Below are 22,328 nucleotides of genomic sequence, written 5' to 3'. Positions count from 1 at the left end.
CTTTCAAGATTCTTAATAAGCCTTTGACAATAGAGATACTCAAAGACATTTCCAAACTGGGGTGATTGATATTGGTCTAATTACTCAGCACATTCTTGTCACCTTTATTTTTATAAACTGGGATAACCTTAGACACCTTTAGAGAGTCAGATACACCATTGGAGAGAGATTGATACTCTAGGAATGGTAAAGGGGTCAGGATAAACTTTTGTGATTCTCTGAGAACCTTATCTGGAACACTGTTTATATTGGTTGAGTTCTTTAAGTCCTGCTTTCCCAAGATACGAGCGTAACTCACTTTCACTGCTAGGATTGAGGAACATCGTCTTGCTTAATGTTATTTAGAACTTCATAGTCTCCCTTGAAGTGGGTGTAGGTGTAATGGGCAGAAGTAGAAATGAAATATGGAATGCATCTCCTATTTTAGTAGTGTCAGTTATGTTACCACTATTGTTGACATCAATAGTGGTAACATAAGTCCTTGACAAGTTTTCTTTTTATAGACAAATGCCTGGATATGTCACATTTCAGAATCACTATGGCACTCATGTTAGAGACCGGCAATTGTAGACATTTCGCCTGATCAATTAGGGTTCCATTGTGAGTATTAACTTCTTATTTCAAAATTCTATCTTCTCCTCAATTGAAAATACTTTTCCTTGCATCCCCTTTCCATTGTCAATTAGAATGTAATTTACGTTCCCTAATACCTAATTAAGGGCAATTTAGCACATGAGAGAGAGTCTGAGCACCTTTGCCGTTTCGACTAGGGCAATACATCGTCCAACTTGTAAATTGTTTTGAAGAAAATAAAATTACATTTGATTCAGAATCGTTTTGATGTGATGAAGCAAGTTTCATGCTTTTTATAATTATATATTCTCCCTATTAGCCATGATGGAATGGTTTCAGAACAAGTAGTGTTTTCATTCAGATAATCTTGAGAAACAGCCAAGTCATTGGCATTATTTTGCATGTAATAGACGACTGGTACTTTTTTGGTTTCACTAGATTGTACATTATGCAAGAATTGGAAATACACATGAGAATCATAAGGAAAACCATTTTTCTCCACCATTTCATTGAACAGTGACTGGATGCACTGTGGGTCATAATCACTTTCTCTCCTGAATCACTTTCATATCCCTATACATCATTATCTAGATCATCATTGCTGTTGCCTTTTTCTATTTTCAAACTCCATCGCATCATTGCCAATTCCATTATCAATTGCACTGTCTGCCTATTGTCAACTTGCCATTCCAATTATTCAAGATGGCAACCAAAATGAGACACCTAGCATTGTATTGCAACTAAATCATGTGTCTTTTCAGTTTCTTATGCCATCTGGTACATTTTGAGGCACTATAATGCCCAAAGCATATCTCCCAGAAAAACTGGTAGTGAAACCAGTTTAATTTTTTCATGCCAATAGACTCAGCAATTCTTTTCTCTCCATTTTTCAGGTCTTGACTGCATATGGTTGACATTGCTGACAACAGTTTTGCTGGTGTTCCAACCAGCAACATTAGGTCTACGGTAAGGGATTGAAGTTTTTTCCTACTTTGTATAGGGTTTACTGTAAGATAGCTACTTCCTAGTTGCCTCTTTCTCAAAGGACCCTCCTCCGAGCACTATGTAGAGGGTCGCTAAAGAAAAAATGTAATGTACCTATTACCGCGGTTCATGCCTTAAGAACTTGATTTCTCACAATGAAGACAAAGTTCCCAAAAACGAGAGGAGTGAAGTGTATGAATTAAAGTACTTGGAATGTAAATATATTGGGCAAATGGGACAAAAATTAAAAGAACGGACAAAAGAACACCAAACATGTGTAAAGTATAAGAACATAGCATGCCTCTTCGCGAAGCACCCCTTCGAGAATGACCCCTAAAGTGACTTTGTGACTAAAATTCTTCATTCAAGGTCAAAGGTTTGATGCTTTGGAGCATTTGGAAATTTTGAAATGCATCTGTTGCAAAGATGAACTTGCCAATGACATTTTGTAACCCTCCCAATGAAAGCTGTAATTCTCTTTTCCTCCCAGCTACATTGTAACATTTTTACCCCTCCACCCTCCCTCTCTCTCTCACCAACCCCCCTCACTTTATCAGAAGGTATATATACCAAGTTTGCTTCTATGAGGACCACCTGATGATGACATTCAACTTCAAAACCTGGGTTGTGTTTTTGAATAAAGTGTGCAAAATTACAAAGTTAATTATTTCATTTCAATATGCTATGCAAATTCCTTAAAGTTACACCAGAGACAACAAATTTTAGGCTAGCTGGGTGGCTTGGTAAAGGAGGGAATTTCGAGAGGCCCTGTTCCTCTTCAATTAGAATCAAGGAATCTTTTATGATATCCTTTGCATCTTAAACTATTCTTGGCATTGGATCAAACTTCAGTTTTCTGTTGGCCACATCTTGGAGGAGTGATGCATCATTTTTTTATACTCCTGTTTGCTAATATTGACAATGGCGTTGCCCTTGTCTGCAGATTCTATGAGGATGTTCTACAATTTTCTTAGTGCTAGTCTTTCAGCACCATTGCCATTTGGCTTTGGGGGTCTAATGTTGTGGAGTGCAGCTCCTATGTCTTCTCTGATTTCATCTACCTCAGTCTTAGCTTTCAGATGGCAGATTCCACCCTGGTGATGATTTTCTCCATCTGGATGGATGTAGGAACCGAAGTGAAGACCCTTTGACAATATTGAGGTGGTGATACCATCTTGATGTATTTCCATCAGGTTGATACCAAATGGTCCTTTTCGGGGCCAGCAGGTGAATTATGCCTTCTCATATTTCTTGATATGCTTTTCATAGTCCAAGTCATGAGCCAAACAGGAAGGGTCGTAAGTTATCGTCTCAATGGTATCCCCTTCATCGGCATTAGGGATTTTGCCCAACTCTAGATGCAGAGTGTACAGTTGTACAGAGCACATGCCGAGGGCATTGCATGTGTGGTGTATGCATTTATAGAAATTACAGATTCAGGTGTGATGTGGTGGAACTGTTCCATAATAATAGAGATGAGGACTATTACTACATGTACTCCCTAAAGGATTGAAAATGGATGCTGTAGAGGTAATTGAGATTCGAAGGCACTTGGCAGATCCCAATACAATACTTTGTAATGAGAAAGTATACGCCCATCCCTCCCTTCTCCTTCCCAAAAAATTGACCTTGAGGGTAAGAAAACCCAATGGTTTAACAGAGTCAGTTTCATCTACACCTTGACCAGACACTATGCAATGTCATGACAAAGTCAATACTGTTTTTCCATTTTGTTCTCTCTTTCCTCAACCACCAACTTTCACTTCCAAAAAATCTACCGACCCTACACAGCCATGCCTCTCCTCGGGGGTAAACAAATCCAATGGGTCTAAGTAGCTGTCCGTTCCTAGCTCCCCCCCCCCCCCAAATAAACCCGGACGAGACCCAATGCTTAGTCATAACCAAGGTGCCACCACCTCTTCTCCCTTGCACCAAAAAAGCCATTACTACCCACTTTGAAGTCCCAGTAAACCCCCCTCCCACCTTCAACTTCCCCCCCTCTCCTCTGTCCAATGGGTACACATATTCAACTACAGCTGTTTGTGTCACTTCTACCTGATGATACTGCAAGTTGGTGAAACGCATTTTACTGTGAAATGAAGTCTGTGGAAAATTACTAACTCTTTTAATATGGACATTAAACAATTCCACAAAGTGAAGTCTAAAAGTGTAAAGTGTACTATTACAATTTTCCACTTCCTAAAGATTTATCCCTGACTAGTTTCGATGCACTATGTCATTTTCAAGTTTCATGTGAAAATAATATTTATTTATAATTTCAGAAGAAACCCGTGTCACATCCGGAGTACCTCAGGGTAGCGTGCTTGGTCCTCCTCTGTTTCTTTGTTACGTGAATGACCTTGCTGAATGTGTCAATTCCAAAATACGATTGTTCGCTGATGACTGTATACTCTATAGGGAAATCAGCAGCAGCAGTGATCGCGACGTTCTGCAGGGTGACACAGATAACGTGGCTAATTGGATCAAAATCAACAAAATGGAGATAAACATTGCAAAAACTATCCATATCTCATTCTCCAAAAGGAAGGCAGGTGAGGGAAGGGTATATAAAATAATGGGAGAAACGATTGTAACAAAAGATAATTGTAAATATCTAGGGGTACACCTAAGTAAAGACTTAGGGTGGGGACTTCACACAGATTATGTGGTAGGCAAGGCCTTTAAATCGCTTCACTGGGTCATGCGGAGCCTCAAAGGAAGCACTAAATCAACTAAAGAATTGGCCTACAAAACAATTGTAAGGCCTATTGTCGAATATGCGACCACAGTATGGGATCCCTTTGAAATAGGGCATGTGAAAAAATTAGAAGCAGTGCAAAGGAAGGCTGCCAGGTACGTTTTAGGGCGACATAGGCAGACTGACAGTGTAAGCGACATGCTAGGCTCACTAGGATGGGGGTCACTAAAGAACAGACGGAAGCTGAATAGACTGTGTGCCATTTTTAAAATATTGAAAGCTGATGGAGGCTGGAAAGAACTGAACGAGAGTGTAAATAAGCCATGTTATCTCGGCAGGAATGATCACCCGCTTAAAATCAAATACATGCCCCAAAAGACAAACACCGCCAAGTTTTCATTCCTAAATATGGGAATCAAAGAGTGGAACCAGCTGCCCGATGAACTCTTTAAGCCCTTACCCAAAAGCATTAAATCATTTAGGCGTGAATGTAAAAGGTATACATGATGGGATTGTTCAATGCAATACGGCAGGTGTATGGCTGTATCACAATATATTGTTTTTTCTTATTTTTTTTATTTTGTAAGTCTACTATATGACTAAATGACACTATGATATGTTTTAAGACTGACTACTGCATAGTTTATAGCCCTTGTTATATCATGTCATTGCCACCTGGCTTATCGCTTAACAGCAATGTATCCTAAATAAATAAATAAAATACGTGTATATCAGCCACGTTATGAATATAGCACATCAAAACTAGCCTGGAATGAATTGTTGGTACATGGAAAATTGTTACAGTATTCTTTCAGCAATACCTCTCTAGTGTATGTCAGTATCCTCTTCTCAGCTCTGGTGCTAGAGTTTGACATGTGATAATATGGTATCGGCATCCCTGCAGTGCAGGAGGAGGGCCACAGAGGACAAAAGTGTCTCCATCCACCTACTCCCTCAGCTTTCCAATGCCCTCATGTTTTCGTGGTTCTTTCAGTTCAGCTTTCTGCAGTGTCTATCAGTAGAATATTTTACCATTTTTTGGGTCTTCACCATTATGTTGACAATAGCTTCGCTGGTATTCCAACTAGAGCCTTCAGGTCGAAGAAGTCAGATTGAAGTTTTGGCCATCTTGATGTAGGGCATTACACGATTGGCCCTTTCTTGCAGTTCCTATTCCTCCAATTGGAATGCTTAAGTAAACGTTATCCTTCCTATGCTCACCAACACCTTCTATTGAACATCTGTCAAAAGAGGGGGAGATATCTCTGAAAGAGTCTCTTGCAGGGATAACATATGAAATCCATAATTTATGCTGAAAATATAAAATGATATTTTCCTCAACATTCTCTCATATGGACACGGAGTTTCGTGATTTTTCACACACCATGACTTGCTGAGAAACCATAACCGGCACAGGGTAAGGATCTGGCCCCGTACCCGGCTCATGTGTGAATTGCACACAGCGTCGGACTTAGTACTTACTGCTTGAACTCCACAATCACGTATCAAACCGACCTCTGGGTTGATTACTGTTTGTGGTTTTGTAAAATATTTATAGTAGCATATCATTGTCATAATCCACGGATTGATCATTGATCCACCGACCGTGGCCGTCGAGAATCGTCACGTCCCATTTTCTCCAAAGACCATGACAATTACCTTCAGATAATTTTTATATTATCAACTAGGAGTGAGTGACTTTTAATGCCGCCTTTTACTGCTTTTTATAGTCAAATTTCAATGTTTTAATGGATAATAGTTTATTTCACCTTCTTTGCCCTACAAGTAGGAGTGTGATTGCATGATGGATATGTGTAGTTATATTTTCCCCTCTAAGAAGGCATAGCGTTTCTCTTCTCCACCGCATTTATGAATTAACAAATTTTCAAACGACAATTTTCTATTTGTTGCCACATAATTTATTGTTACTGCATGAATAGTTAATGAATAAATACATTTACAACTGAAAATATTTCGGGAAAAGTTCCCTTGTATCATGTCGTCCACTCCTTGTATATTTGCCATAGGCCATGACATCTTCGGACAATACAAACGTGAATATTTTCATGCTCATGTAATTCCGGAGACTTGTGAGTTCAACCCCTGATACTGAAGTGAAATTCCGACCCACTGACTCGTAATTATGATTAGTGGAGTTTAGGCGTTGTGCGGTGGGAAGTGACTAATTCCGCGCGCCCAATTTTTAATGTCTCCCGAAACTCAAAGAAAAACGATTGAACAGGAAAGAACGTGTTTACATCTTTTCGCGCACCCTCTTTGGAAAAAAAATAGTACTCTGCGGTTTACCACGCGACTAACAGCGCCACTACATTTGAAATTGTTGAAATAGGAGGTTTGAAAGTTCTTCAATTCAGTGTTATGAACCACTTTCTCTTTGAATTCGGGAAGGAAGTGTTGCTGGTTGAGTTTGGATACTGAGGGTCGGTTGGGCTCAGCGGTCAGAATAGCGTAATGTTTTTATCGGCATTATCTATTTACGGTGATATCATCATAAGATTCGCGGAGTTTCATGAACGAATGTGTGCTCCAAGGGGGATAACAAAAGATTCTCCGTATTGCTGAAGTGAATCCGTAGTTCGAATTATTGTAGCGATGTGGGCCAGATTATTTGTTTTGGTTTACCAGTTGCTTAGTTTTTCTTCCCAGTCCGACGAACTAGTTACGAGTATGAAATCCTTGAACACATTGATCAATCCTAATGATTGGTCACAGAACGAGTATGTATGCTTAAACGCTTTTGAGTTGCTTTCACCCAACTCTTCTAAGTCTGCTTTTAGGTTTATGCAAATCAGTGCGTCTTCCACTCAATTACTGCTTTCTTCAGTGAGTCGCGCTTATATCTCTAGTATTAGTTAAACCGGGAGAAACAGTTAACCACTGCAAATCTTTGTTCTTTCAGCTACTCCGAACCTAATAAGCGGATTGACTTCATAACTTACGGTAAGCTACATTAACACCGGGAGGGTCAGTTGTGCTGTGGTTATATTTATTTTCTCAATTTGGTCTTTAGGTCGCGAAGTTGATGAACTTGAACGTGATTCTATCGAGGCAAGAAGATTTTCAGAGGAAACTGGAGTAGGTTACGCGACCCTTAGAAGATTCATCAACCTTCTTCTTGAAAAGGCGCATTTTGAGGTAATGTTAAATTTGTGCTTATATGGAGCCATATAATTTTATTGAATAAATACCGCATGAAAGATACTGAATCCGTGTCAACTTGGGTTTGGGATTTCATATGGCCTCCAATTAAAAAAATCACGTTACTTCAACTAAAGAAAGTAATTGGCTAAAAAGGATTATCTCACAAGAAAAAACGTTTTTAACCAGTTCTGGAAATTAACAAAAAACTGTGAATGCTGTGAAGCCTAGGCTAGGCATTGGGATCCTTGCTTGTATTTAAGCTATCTTGCTTTATTGAAGCTTTTCATTGGCACGTTTCAAATGTCTGAGGAGTTGGAATAATTAAGAAAAGTATGTTTGTATCAATTATTACGTATACTAGTTGGTGTGTATTGATTGCACGCAAATAATGCTTGTGTACATTGTCACTTAGTTTTTCTAAATGTCCTACTCTGTCGGAGCCAAATTTCATGGAAACTTTTTGACCACTCTGAATTATTAGATATAAAATTAAATGATTAATTATTGGGGAAAGTTTGCATTTGAAATATGCTTCACGGAGTGGCGTGAAGGTTTTTCGAGTACTAAGGTCAGATAATTTAGCAAGTTCACAGTCAAGGTGGAAGCTGCCTGGTAATTGACCGTACCTTGATGCTTGAATGAAGATGGCATTACTTCTGCTTTCAACAGGTTCATACTGCTCCACTGAACAATATTTAGCCAGTGTTCCAGTTAGAGTTCAAGTGGAAGTGAATATGCTAGCTGGAACACTTGAGAATATATGGTCAGAAGCAAGGAACATGGTCAAACTCAAGATATTGGAGATTTTGCAAGCTTTATGCCATGAAGCCTTTGCTACCACTTGGGTACTTTTATCATGTGATGGCTTGTATAGAATCGACATGAGGTCATAGTTGATAATTAATTCTTTATAGATCTACTATAATGAGTGTTTTTCATAGAATCAAAGATAAAAATCACAGCATAATGGTATATTTGTGTAATTCTCAGTCCAGTAATTGAATTTTTAAAATCAAATTTTTCAAATATTTTTGAATTTCTCCTTAAACAACTTGGATAAAAAAATCAAACATTTTTATAAGATGCCAAAATTTTGGAGACAATTTTTGTGTATAGAAAATAATAATTTTTGAGTAATAGTCTGCATGTCCAACACATCACCAGGCGGATGACCTTCCACCCCGTAAAGACGGGGAACAGATGGGGTAGGTTTGGTGGGACTGGAAACATCTTGGAGTAGTTTTGGAAAACTTAATAAATTGTACTTTCTGTTGGGCCAAACCTTTTGTTGGAGCATGAGCACACAATTTCTGTTTCTCATAATGACGTTTATTAATGGATATTCCAATGTGGGAACATACTTTTGTAGTTATTTTTATAATTATTTATTCATGTCAAATATTATGCAATAGCATATGGTAAAAAGGAGAAACTTATTGCAGGTATTCCAGGCACTAAACCATTGATATTGATGAAGGATTGGAACATGTGGGTAGACAAAGGGTCGAGATAAGGGGACTGTGTTTCTATAAGTAAGGGTTGTCATAAGGAAATTTGACAATAGAAGTATGAAATTGGTGTGCTATTCAGTGAGGAGAAGAGAAAATCCATTCAAACAATCAAAGATTAAGTCAGGAAAACTGTAATCTAACCATGAAAAATATTCTAGAGAGATGAAAAGAAAATGGTGCGGTGGCTAAAGTGCTAATATCTTATCCAAAGGACCAGGGGGTGTACAATGGAGAGGGCGCATATATTTCATTGGTATCCCGATCCCTACTTGAGGTGCTTAGTGGAGAGCACTTTGAGTGAGTACACCGTCCATCAGATGGGGCGTTAAACTGCGGAACCCTTGATGCCTTTCGTTAAGAGTAGGTTAATGCCATCGCCGGGTTTCTCTCCACCCGTCCTCGTCTCCCACCTGTCTCCTACGGAGCAAATGACCTCGGCTGTCAGTCACCTCTCCTAAAACTACTGCTATCAAAGTAATATGTGGAGGAACTATGTGATGAAGGCATTAGACTAGCGATCATAGAAATGGGAAGATAAGAAGGTGTAGATGGACGTAGCTGAGGTACTGATGGCAAGATAGAAAGGCCATGGAGAAAATTTAAATAAAATAGGTCTGTGGGGATGAATAATATTTCCACGGAGCTACTAAAGGGCTTAGGAAAATGTAGAAGGAAGAGCTTTTAATTGACTAATTGGTGGCATGAATTTGGCTGGAAGGTTTTGTAGGATCAATGTTAGTTCCTATCCACGCAGCTAAAGTGGTACTTTTGATCAATAATGAAAGGATGGAGAACAGGTCATTGATTATTCAGGGGATGATCAATTTGGGTTAGGAAGGGGAGAGGCGCGCGTGATGCCATTGCAGTAATGAGATCACTAAGAGAGAGGAACATTTAATATCATTAGGATGAATTTGTCTGTTTTGTAGATCTCAAGAAGGCATTTGATAGAGTAATGTTATGAAAACTAATGAAAATATTGCCAGAAATGGGAATAAATTGGGCGGCAGGGGCAGATACATTTCTTTGGTATCCCGATCCCTACTTGAGGTGCTTAGTAGAGAGCACTTTGAGTGAGTACGCCATCCGTTGGAAGGGACCCCTTTGCACCTTTCAGTAAGAGTAGGCTAATACTGATACCAGGTTTCTCTCCACCCTTCATCCTTTCACATTCATCCCTAATTGCGCAAATGACCTCAGCTGTCAGTCGCCTCCCCTAAAAACTACTAGTAATAAATAGGAGGGATAGGCACCTTTGTTGTATACTGTATGGGTGTCAAACTGCTCGAGGGTAGGTGGCACTATGGTATATAATCCAAGCCTTTCAATGCATGGTGGAGGAAGTGGTTGAAGAGGCATGAGAAGAACTGGAAGTAGGAATGGAAGTTGGTGGGCAATTCATAAAATGAGTTAGGTTTGTGGATGATCCAGCTTTAGTTTGTCAGTCAGCAAAAGGGTTGCAAGCGTTACTGAGTGAATTGGAAATTCACTGCACTAAGTATGGGATGAGAATCAATGCAAACAAAACAAATGTTCTATGGTGATCTGGAAAGAAGAGGGCTAAGTTAAATATCAAAATGGTGTTCATAAACTCCTATTTTTATATTTAGCATCAGTAAACTGTTCCACCAACCACATGGAACAGTTTACTTATCTCGGTAGTGTTTTGGACCAAAATGGTCAAAGTAGTAGGGATGTAAGGAGAAGAATTGCGCTGGGCAAAGAGGCTTTCACAAGGAGGAGGGAGTTGATAGCAAGTACGTTGAGTAAGGATATTAAGAAAAGACTCGTAAAAACTTTGTTATGGAGTGCAGTTAGGTATGGCATGGAAACATGGTCACTGAAGCAGGATGATAGACGTAGATTGGAGGCTTTTGAAATGTGGGTGTGGAGAAGGAGAATTGGACAGAGAGGGAAACAAATAAGAAAGTGCTGGGCATGGTGGGCGAGGAGAGGGGATTGTTGGGAGAAAGGTGGGAAAGAAGGGCAAACAAGGAAGGGGTAGGAATAGGACACGCCTGCTGGACAGAATGAAGGGAGGGAGGGATTAAAGAAATGTATCATTGCACCATTGAATAGTGTGTTCCTGTCCAAAAAATTTGCTAAGCAGTAGAATGCAACTACTACTAATAATAATGCAGCAGACGTAAGCCATATTAATTTAATTAAATGGGTCAATTTAACTGTCCCTGTGTTTTTAGTAAGTAGTTAGATGAGGGTGTTTGTCAAGGGAGCTCCAAGGAGAGAATTGTGGAGAACAGAGAAGCTTTCACTCGGGGAATGCAGTTGGGTTGTGTGGAGGAGAAAAACATCCAACCTCTTATAGAAAGAAAGAAAACACATCAATTCCACATTTACACTTTATTCAGACGACCATGGTGGAATTGATGTGTTTTCTTTCTTTCTATACGATGGAAAAATTCCACAAAGTAACAGCTAAAACAGTTTCTTTTTGTTGGCCTTATTTAAAGTCGGAGCTTGGAATGGATATTCCTATTTGGAAGCTATTTATGGAATGCATTCATCATCATAATAAATTTATTAGGTGTCTTTCCTGCTCTTTTATTACTCTTAAATGACATTTGCTTTTTAGTGTCCCAAAGAGTCTAGAGCAATTAAAAAGCTGTGCAGAAACCCCTGAGGAAAGGTAGCCCATTGACTAATTGGTGGGTAGTTTCCACAAGGGGAAGTTTAGTCGCCTGGATGAATAATCCCTGTGTGTGATTCTGGCATGGCCCAGGGCCCTAGTGTTGCATTTTGATTGTCTGGAGTTGCCAGAGGGCAAGGTAATGATCGCAATGCACGTGCACTGTGAGTCTGTGTGCTGGGACGGATGCACTCTCTTCTGTGTCTGTTCAGTGCATCAGAAAACCTTGGCTCGACCTGCTGTGAAGCTGTCGGGTGCCATTCAGGTGTGCCATTTTGCTACATTTTGGACCAAAGGCTTTGATTCTGCCCTTTGCGCTCATCAGTTGCGCAGATCATAAAAGTGTCCGATGCCACATAAGCTTAATGATTCCCAATGAATGTCCAGAGAGGGAAGAGGGGCTGCCCTTCATCCAATCGGGGACACAAATTGATTGTGAAGTTGGAGAAGGGTGTAGGATTCACGTTCACTTGAAAAATAATGTGGTAAGGTGTCTTGCAAATAAATGTTTTGAAACTGCTAGTAGTTGATTCCATCCCAACCACTTATTGACACCATTCACAAAACAGGCGTGGAAAAATATGATCAAATGATTGCCTCTTTTGCATTCAAGAGAAAACAGATAAATGGAGGAATAAATTAGATTTCATGCCCTTAACTATGACATTCACTGATGTGTTTATTTGAAGGAACCCTGCAGCCAATGAAAATGCACATTGGTGGAGTTCATGATTGCATGAGGAGAAGCATTTGCCATAGGAAGGCCATTACCCCGATAATGCATCTACAGGCTGAAGCAGACTTTCTGGAGGGCACTTTGTGGGTGAGATTCTGCACTAATAGGGTGAATATAGAGAGTCTTTTTGAGAGAATAGGAAAGATAGAGTATCGAGCTCTCGTTGAGTATTTGTTTTTGACAGTCGCAGTACGCCTACTCAAGTCAGAGATGAGTTCGACGTCGTGTACGAGGACTCTGCAACATCGTTTACTGCAATCAAATGTTGAGCACAGCTGAAGTTAAACGTGGCCTTGCCAGTTTGCCTGATGAAGAGCGTTCGGTACGGCCAAAAACTGAGGCAACCTTCTATAGCATCGATTACGTCCACCAAATTGCACTGAACGACCATCAAATTAGGGTTAGAGAGATGGTAGAAGCTACGGGCATATCGAAAGAAAGCATTTGTCATGTATTGACTGAAGAATAATCGAACATGCAATGCATGCAGAACATGAACTGGTAGTTATGGTGTTGGCTGCCGTGTTTGCTCTCTTTGGACCAACAATGCATTCGAATGAAGGTTTCCGAGGGGCCCTGTTGGAGCAAGTGGTTTAAGCAAAGCGAATTGGATGTTTTTGCGTTGATTCATAGCTGTGGATTAATCTTTGATCCGCCACCATATTCCTGAGATGAATGAACAGTGGAGTGACTGCAAAGGGTAAACCTGCTATGAAAAAGGCAAAGGCGGTTCCATCGGTCGGGAAGGTGACTGCGACTGTTTTTTGGGATAGTCACGGAATTGTGTCAATTGATTGTCTTCAGAAAGGTAAAAAGAAATAATGGAAGTGTATTTCACATCATTACTTGACAAGATGATGGTGGAAAATGTAAAAAATGACTGTATTTGAAGAAGAAGAAGAAGAAATTGCTTTACCACAAGGACAACACACCTGGTCATACTTCATCAGTCGCCATGGATAGAATTCACGAATTCTAGCCATGAATTTGAATTGATTGACCAGTCATCGGATTCACCGGATCCCACCCCCAGCGACTTATGCTGTCTCCTAACCTTAAAGTTTCGCTCGGAGGACAGAGATTTTCATTGGATGAGGAGGTTATCCTGTGCGTAAACACCCATTTTGCGGTCAACTACTATTTGGAAGGCTAACAAAGTTGGAAATTCACTGGACAGAGTGCAAGGACATAAAAGGAGACTTGTTGAAAAGTAAATTTCATAGAAAAATGTCTTGTTTATTTAATAGTTTGGAAAGATTTCAGACTGCCCATGCGAGTCTTTGGAAAATCCAAGGGTAAATATTTGATTTAAGTGAGCCTTGTCTCATGCTAGACTTATGAAATTTCCAGCTATGACAATCACATGGTTTCTATTTCATAGTAGATTGAGGCAAGAAACTTTTTTTATTTAGATAAACAGGAAAAAAGGGGCTCAAGCAGTTTAAGTGCATGAGACTGCAGCATGTTTAAGTGGCTCAACTTGGAAAGAGATAACAGCAGAGCTGGATGAAGTTGATCTCCCTCTGTGCTCGCGACTGCTTACAATTGGGTAAATGGGTTTCAACGTGGCCGTTTATGCACACAAATGGGATGAACATCATCCTGGACGTCCAGTGGAAGTGATTTTCTCCAATGTGGGTGACAAAATTGATGATATGGTTATGAGTGATCAATGAATCGAATTTGGTGAATAGTTGAGGCCACAGACATAATGTGAGAAACAGTAATTTCAGTTTTGCACCAAAAATTGGGTGCGAAAGAAAATTTGGCAAGATGGGTGCTGCGTTTCCTCTCAGTGGTTGATGAGCATACTTGTGTGATCGATGCGGAGGCTTGTTTGTTGTTTTTCCATCACAATCCTGAAGAGTTTCTTCATTGATACGTGAGAGTGGAAGAAACATGAATACATGGCTACACCCCAGAGACTTGAAAGTGGTGGAACAGAGGGTTTCTAAAGGTGATCCAACTCGGGTGATGTCAAAGATGGTGATGCCTACTGTATTTTGGGATGCATGCAGAATTCATTGATTACTTGCGCAGAGGACAATCGATTAATATAATAGGATTGTGGGATGTTATTGCTCAGTTGAGCAAGTACATCAAGAAGAAATGTCCCCGGGAACAAAGAAAAAAAATTTTTCTTCCATCAAGACAATGCATGGGTGTAAATACAAGGTGTAATCAAAAAAGACAGGACTAATTTAAAACTTGTTTATTTCGAGGGATACAGCTTAATCAAACTTGTCGCCCCCAAAGTACATGCCTTAGCTGACGATACACCTTTGCCAATTTTTCTTCCAGCTCTCGAACCCTGCCTGGTAAGCCACCTTAGGGATCCTCTTCAGGCCACCATACAATTAGCTTTAATGTCCGCAATAGAGTCGAACCGGCACCCTTTGATGGTTGATTTTAACTTTGGAAGCAAAAAAAGTCTGATGGAGCCACGTCTGGAGAGTAGGGTGGCTGCGGGATCACGGAAGTTCCGGTTCTGGCGAAAAACTCTGTCACGATCAGCACTGTGTGAGCCGGCGCGTATCGTGGTGGAAACGCCATGCATTGTTTCCCCACCCACATATCTGGCTGGCCTCTTTTGGCTCACTGCGGCCGGCAGCCTCTTCATAACCTTATAAATCTTTGTCGGCAGTTTGACCTTAAGGATTGTATTCGTTATGAATCAGCCCTTGCCAATCAAAGAAACTCACCAGCATGACCTTCACATTGTGCCTTTCGATCCGTTGAACGGTTAGTGTAGAATAAAATCAGTTTGGTCTTTTTTTGATCACCCCTTGTACACGTGTGCAGTTTTGATGGCGAAAATTATGGAATTAAATTTCAAATCATTACAACATCCACTGTATATTTGAGATTTGGAACAGAGTGCCTTTCTTTATTGCCAAAATGGTGCAGCAGAAAACGATTCTCGTAGAGCGAGAAGGTGATTGCCAGCACAGGTGTCTATTTGGAGGACCTTCAGAAATCCTACTTTTTGGATGGCTTGGAAAAGTTAGAGAAGCACTGGGGAAAGTGCATTGAGCTCTGCAAGTAGAAACTTCAGGAGAATGAAAGAAAATCCACCCAAAACCGTTGGTTTTCTATTGTTTCCTAAGACTTGTAAACGATCCACGTATCATGATTTAAAAATGTTTCTTTAATATTTATTGATGTTATTTAAAGTAGAAAATTTGACTTGTGCTGTTACTTAAAGGTCAAATTTATATTAGAGTAAGTAATGTCATGAAAAGTTGAAGTAGCAAAGCATGTGTGAAGGTATTTATAGATTTAGTATTATTTCCAAATAAATAGGCTGATCTTATTAAAATGATTTGGCTTGTTTTATTCTGAGCAGCATAGGTTGTGCATTTTAGAACTTTATTTTAGGGATGGCTCTTGGAACGGAACAAGTAGTAGGCACTGTATGATAAAGACATCAGTACATTTGAATTGAATTATCTTTACCTCATTTCTCACGACATCTAATTGGTCTCTGAATGATGTGAAAATGACCTCCCATCTCAACTAAGTGCAACTCTGTGGGCAGGGGGTTATTTAAAAATTAAGATGCCAGCACATTTCAATTAATACTTTTAGGTCAAGAATGAGGTGCAACATATAGATAGTGCAGTGAAAACAATTTTTTACGTATTATTAACTTTTCCCTTTCTAACAAGTTTCTCGAATGCCTCTTGATTCCACATGGCAAACCGTGGTAGTAGCAGGGTTAATGTATGGATAAGAGGTGTCGGGTTGTGCATTTCAAATAATGTCAGTTGTAAATGGCTCTTCAGATTATATTTTGATTAAATAAGAAGCATCATGTCTTTGAAATGTTTACTACAAGTTTGCAGCAATTGTGAGCAGTTAGAGTTAGCACTTGCAATTTTCCAAATCCTCCCTGCTTGATTGTGTAAATCTCTCCTTGCATGTGTCATGCACGCATGCACATGTTCCCAAGTTGAAAAATATTTGCATTACTGCAACCAAGTATGAAAACAGTGCAAAATAGATAAATATAGAAATATTTTGGCTTTGCTCACCTCAGAAGGTCCTTTGGGAAATGGAAAAAACTGTGTTTGATGTTCGGCATGCCTGAGTTATTTTAGCAATTTATTTCTCAGAAAATCCTCCTTTTCAGCCATTGTGTACTGCCAATGATGCAGGGAAAAGGGGAACACTTCCTCAAACTCGCTTGTCAGAAAATGGAAAAGTTGCACCTCTCTCATTTACTCATCCAGCAGTTAAGCAACGAAGAACTTGGCTGGAAGCACACGTTGAAGTTAAAGCTCACACTTCCCTCCGTGTATACTCTGTGGTGGCAGTGTTCAGTCTCTGTGTCACCAAACGCCTTCCTTAAATGGCAGACCAGCCAATAATAATATTAATTATTTCTTGGGATGTGTGGAGATGAAGTGACCCTATCACACAGTGGAAATGCAAATTGCTGTGATGTTAACTTTGCAGTATGCTTGTCTTTCAATATTTTGGCTTGTAAACTGCTGGTTGTAGATTATAGTATAGGGGACCTGTTATGGAATTGAATTTTACACTGTCCTACTGCAAAGTCAGTGGGTTATAATAATGTTGTAAGTGATAAATGACCTCTCTGAGGAATATATCTTTCCCTGGAGGAAATTGTTACTCTGTGGCATCTCTCTATTGACCATACATTTTTCCATTTTGCAAAAGATTACCTTCTCCATTCTAGTTTTGTCATTCTCCCCAATATAAAGGCATATCCACCATTTAAATCTCAGTGGACGCATTTGGAAATTTTGTGCATTGGCATGCTGTGTTCCCTTTCAAAGATAATTTAGGTGTTTTCTCGTGGAATCAGTGTGCCTCTTGTAAAAAATGCTAAAAATATCAATTGACTTCACAGGATGTTGCTGGGAATGCTGTGCCTTTGGATTCCATTTCAAGTTCAGAGGAGTCTAAACTGTTCATGTCATTTGTGACGTCTGCAAGTCCAAAAGAAATTCAATTTTTGGTTGAGTTTGGCCAGAAAAACACTGATGCATGCATACGACAGTTGGATGAGGTTTTAACACACCTCATATCAACCAAGGAACCGGACTTTATATGGTGCAGATTGCAAAAATCAATTTGGAATTGGACCAAGGGCATTGAGAACACATGGCACGCCATAACTAGCAGGATAGATTTCACAGTGGTGAGTATACATGCACCTGATTTGGGGGATGGGGTGCGGGGAAGCACAGCACAGTGGTTTTGTTTTCGGCTAAGAATTCATGAGTTCTGAGAGACGCAAGTGAGCCAGCACATTGTCTTGGTGAAAAAACCACTTGCCGCTCCTCTATTAAGTTTGGGCCTTCTGTGCCTGATACTCTCTCTTAGGCTTTTCATAACTCCCAGGTAGTAAGTAGTTCATGTGGACTATTTGGCCAGTCATTTAGGTAGGTATTCGTGATGCATAACTCCCTTTGCATCAAAAAAATCAGTCAACATCAACTTGACATTCGAGCGAACTTGTTGAGCTTTTTTGGGGAAGGGGATGTTTAGATGAGATGGATGAGATTGAGATGAAAGGAAAAAGGCCGGCAGAGTTGGAGAGGGGCAAGTATCTCTGAGGCAATGGAAAGCCGTAGGAGTGAGAAGGAAATGAGGATGGCGATGGCTGAGGAAGCACTCGGCAGGAAGAGAAAAGTATGATGTAGCGGAATGGATATTGGGCTGAGGAGGAGACTAGTTGGGTGTCATGATGCACGGGTGTGAAACATGGTGGACTGCGTGGAAGAGGGAAAGGCCAGAGGAGATGGAGACGTGGGCGCGGAGCAGCTTTAAATGGAACGACTGGGTGAGGAGGAGGAGGAGATAGGTGGAAGGAAGGGAAGGGGAGTGCCTCTAGGTGCTGGAAGTTGGGGCAGGCAAGAGGAGTGGGGCGGAGGAGGGATGGGTGATGATGGGAGGTGGACTTGAATAGAAGGGCACAGGGAAGGAAAACATGGCGGAGAAGAGGCCTCCAAGGACCTGCCAACTGCAGGCGGATGACCCACTGTGATTGATGATTGCTCTATTTTCTGCATGTATCTCATCTTTAACAATCTCTGTAGAAAGCATTGAGGCAAAACTCTGCAGACTTGATCTCCAAAATGATTTTGGTCATGATTAACTCCTGCCTTACATCTGAGTGTGGACCACAACATTGTCAATAAGTAATAAATAAACTGAATAAACCACAGTCGTCAACCCAAAAGTCAGTTTGGTCAGTGAGTTCACCCAGTACTAGGCTCCATATGGAATGTGCCCCAAATGACTTTCCTCGGAATCGAACCTGGGCCCTCCGGTCAGTAGTCTAACACTCTAACCTGGACTACCTTGTCCCATGTTATTTATATACCATTACTACTATTTAATAAATCTCTTTCCACGGAAGTTTATTCTGACACATTCTACTTGACATTGACCCAATACATAAGCAGGTTAATAGAACTAATGTAACAAACTACTATCTATTTACAAGCTTTTAATCATTGAAAACATTTTAGAAATTCTGTTTTCAGAATTCAGGTGTGGTAGAGTGTATCAAATTGTTTTCTAATCTCACATGAAACTTTCTAATCCTTTGGTAACAGTACACTTGGTTTTACACATTTCTGCGATCTCTCTTTCATCCTTGTGTTCTTGTTATATTCTTCCATCTTTTTATCTTTCACATTCTGATGTGAACGCGCTACAAGCTAGGGTTTTATTTTTGATTTTCTCATCTTGACTAATGTGAATGCTGACAAGTGGCAGTTTCTTACTGATGGCGTCATAATTTCAATTTTCACAAATTTATTTCTGACCAGGTTCCAATGCTCGAAATGCAGCATCTTCGGGAACAGAAGGAGAATAAGTACCATCTAAATGCAAATTTTATTTTGGAGGAGAGGCAGGGGAATGGGGAGGGTGTGGTTGGTATTGTACCGGCTTCCGAACCAGAGGGCTTGGGTCTGAATCTCAGAGGTGGCAGGTTTCCTCAGTGGTGGAGGGCACTTGCAAGTGGTAAAGTGCAAGCACAGCGAACGGGTGCCTTTGGTTGAGTGTGGGCCAATGCAGGGTTTCGTTCTGCCCTTCCTCTCTTCCCTGAATATCCCATGCCCATTCCCAAAGGTCTACCTACCCTTAATGGTGCATGTGGCCTTGGCTCTCAGTCGCCTCCCCCGCTAGCCAATAGTGCACTTGGAAGGGGAGAGAGAAGGGACAAAGATTGGAGGTGGAAGAGTGGAGGTGAGGGAGAGAGATTGGGAAATGACAATTTTTAATGAATGTGGGTTAAAAGAAATGTTAACTTATATACATTGAAATTATTTGCTCATTAACATGTTTCAATTCTGCCAAATCATTCATTCCTTAAACTATGTATTTCATAGTTGCTGTTCTGAACTGTTCATTACTTGTTCTGAGAGAATTATTTCACCAGCAAAGTACTAGTATTATCAGAAGTCATGCTCACCAGTTCACACCTCACTTTGGCAATACTGATCTACCTCTTAAACAAGAGTACATACTCAATAGTTTCAGCCTCAACTTTGTGGAAGTTCATTTTAATAAATGAAAAAGAAACACTTTGTTCCAATCCACCACTTTATGTACTTAAAGTGGTGGATTGTACCTTAATCGATGTTTGTGATGAATGTAGTGAAATTTTAGCTCTTCAATTAATGGGTCTAATTACTTTTTTTTTAGGTGGTATTTATGATAACAATAGCTTATATCATTTGGTCCATTAAACTCAGTCTGACTCGAGGGTTCTCTTTGATGAATATATTTCTATGCTTCCTGTTGCCTTCTATATTTTGGGAATTCTCAAGGCTCATGGAGGTAAGTGACCAGCTAATTATAATTCATTTATTATTATTATTTATTAGCTATGTACATAGATGCCTTAATCATGTACTTAATCCTTTTTCCCTAGGGTATTCAAAGTTTTTCAAATGAATATGCCAGCCACTTTTGAGGGTGTTTTCTATGTCTATAACCCAATGGTATCCATTGGATCATGCAGTTGTTTAAAGGCAAAATTATTGATATACAAGCACACACACATACTCGTATATGTGTATATACAGTCAAACCTCATCATACAAGCGTAATGCATTCCACGATCTTTCTTGTAAAGCAAAATACAAAAACATTTTCCATACAAATTAATGTAAAATACATTAATGCGTTCCATGCTGAAAAAAAATGGGGAAAGGTTTATTCAAAGAAAATTTTTTACATACATTGTTTAGGATCGTGAATCACATTTTCTTCTATCCCAGGATGAAGCATCTGGGAATGCGAACTTGATATGAAAAACAAAAAAGAATTGAAAGAAATAGTTAATTATTTATGGTACATACATAATTCATTTGTACTAGGACGCTGTCTATAGATAATTGTTTTAGCCAATGCTTTGAAATTTTTAAAAAATGCAACTCAGAATTATCATTCAATAAATTTCTGGCATGCATCGCCACTGCCTTATTAAGGTGATGCCTCGCACCCATGGCACAATGCAGCATGACCTCCCCGTCACATTAAGCCTGCTGTTTGGGACTTGAATTTCTTGAATGCTTTTGGAGTTTCTAAATGATAATTACGGTTTGCATTTGTGCTAAATAGCTGCGTGAAATGGCCTTTCATTGACTAGTGGCCGGGTAATGTATTCTAATCTACTGTTACATGTATGAATATAGGTTCGCTTGAGCATCTTCTTTCAGAAGGGACCCGCTTTGCCATAATTAAAAACCTTTTGTTGCAGGTAACGCTCAGAATCTACAAGTTTCTTGAAGTTGCCAAAAAAGTTCTCTCCTGCATTTGACTCGGGGCTTATTGTTCACCATGGCTCACGTTGTCATGGTTCTTGTCATTAAGCTTCTCAAACCATGCATGGCTCCCATAAAGTACTTCTTCAGCTGTCGATGATCCTGACGTCTTTTTAAAAAGGTCGCCCAAAATCACTTTCCCTTTCTCACAAATGATATTCTTGCCAATAGTGTTCCATTACAATTGCTTTTCGCTTATCCATCTGAGAAGCAACCTTTCAACATCATTGAGAATATCCAACCACTGCATGGATGTACGAGGGTGTTACCTGGCCTGACCTAAAGATGGCGGTAGTTGTTTGAAAAATATCATTGTATTAGAAAGTATGCAATCTATAAAGCATATGTTTCAAGTTTGAAGATGCTATGTTGTTTAGTATTTGTTTGGCTGACCTCAATAGTGAAAATTTTCAGTGAATTTGTGAAAATGGAGAAAATTGGTCATCATTATGTGATGCAATACTTAAATTTGAAAGGCCTCAGCCCAATCAATATAGAATCTGAACTGGATTGTACTCTGGGTGAGTCTGCTCCTTCGTTTACAACAATAAAATATTGGGTAGCAGAGATTAAACGAGGCCGTATGAGCTGTCAAGACGAGCATCACATTGGCCAACAAAATGAGGTGACGACTCCAGACATGGTACACAGGATATCCACAAAGTGATACTGGATGATCGTCGACTGAAAGTGCGTGAGCTAGCAGGCATAGTAGGCATTTCAAAAAGTGCAGTACATCGCATATTGACTGAAAATTTGGACATGAGAAAGCCTTGTGCAAGATGGATGCCACGTTTGCTCACACTCGAGCAAAACCAGTGTCGTCGCGAAGATGTTTCAATTGATCGTGCTGATGAATCCTCTCTGCTTCAGCTGAAGGGTGTTGGGTGTTATTCTATTTGATCCTCTGCAGCACCTCTCCTCCTCTGAAGACTCCTCCTCATCACCTTCCTTTTTCCTCTATCCTTGCTTTGAGTCTGAACCCATTAACATTGTGTCCAAGTTTGGTTCCAAGTTCTGTTCAGGTTCTGATGAATACCCTAATGATCTCATTCATGTCGTGCAATTGTATTAAAGCCCCCCTCTATCACGACACACTAACAGTTCCTTTCTTAGACGAATTTTCTGTGAATCCTTGATGGTATCCAAGGTTGTCTCCTTGTTCAAGACAAATGGCCCAGTTCATGAATTGATTACTTGTAGAGCA

At 39.9% G+C, this 22,328-nt stretch overlaps 1 protein-coding gene across 1 annotated transcript in view; it reads left to right on the top strand.

Annotated features, from left to right (window-relative positions):
- Window positions 1-6,601: 6,601 nt before the first annotated feature.
- The window catches only part of LOC139691493 (uncharacterized), a 38,183-nt gene continuing 22,456 nt past the window's right edge, over window positions 6,602-22,328 (top strand). The window contains exons 1-4 of the mRNA XM_071589342.1: window positions 6,602-7,216; window positions 7,287-7,411; window positions 17,188-17,478; window positions 19,998-20,132. Of these exons, the coding sequence (XP_071445443.1) occupies window positions 17,251-17,478; window positions 19,998-20,132 (363 nt within the window). The 5' untranslated portion in view covers window positions 6,602-7,216; window positions 7,287-7,411; window positions 17,188-17,250. The remainder of the gene's footprint in view (window positions 7,217-7,286; window positions 7,412-17,187; window positions 17,479-19,997; window positions 20,133-22,328) is intronic.

This window comes from Hetaerina americana, unplaced genomic scaffold (genome assembly GCF_022747635.1).
Source record: "Hetaerina americana unplaced genomic scaffold, ioHetAmer1.1.p SCAF_37, whole genome shotgun sequence".
Classification (NCBI taxonomy): Eukaryota; Metazoa; Arthropoda; class Insecta; order Odonata; family Calopterygidae; genus Hetaerina; species Hetaerina americana.
This window is presented reverse-complemented; position numbering and strand designations above follow the sequence as displayed.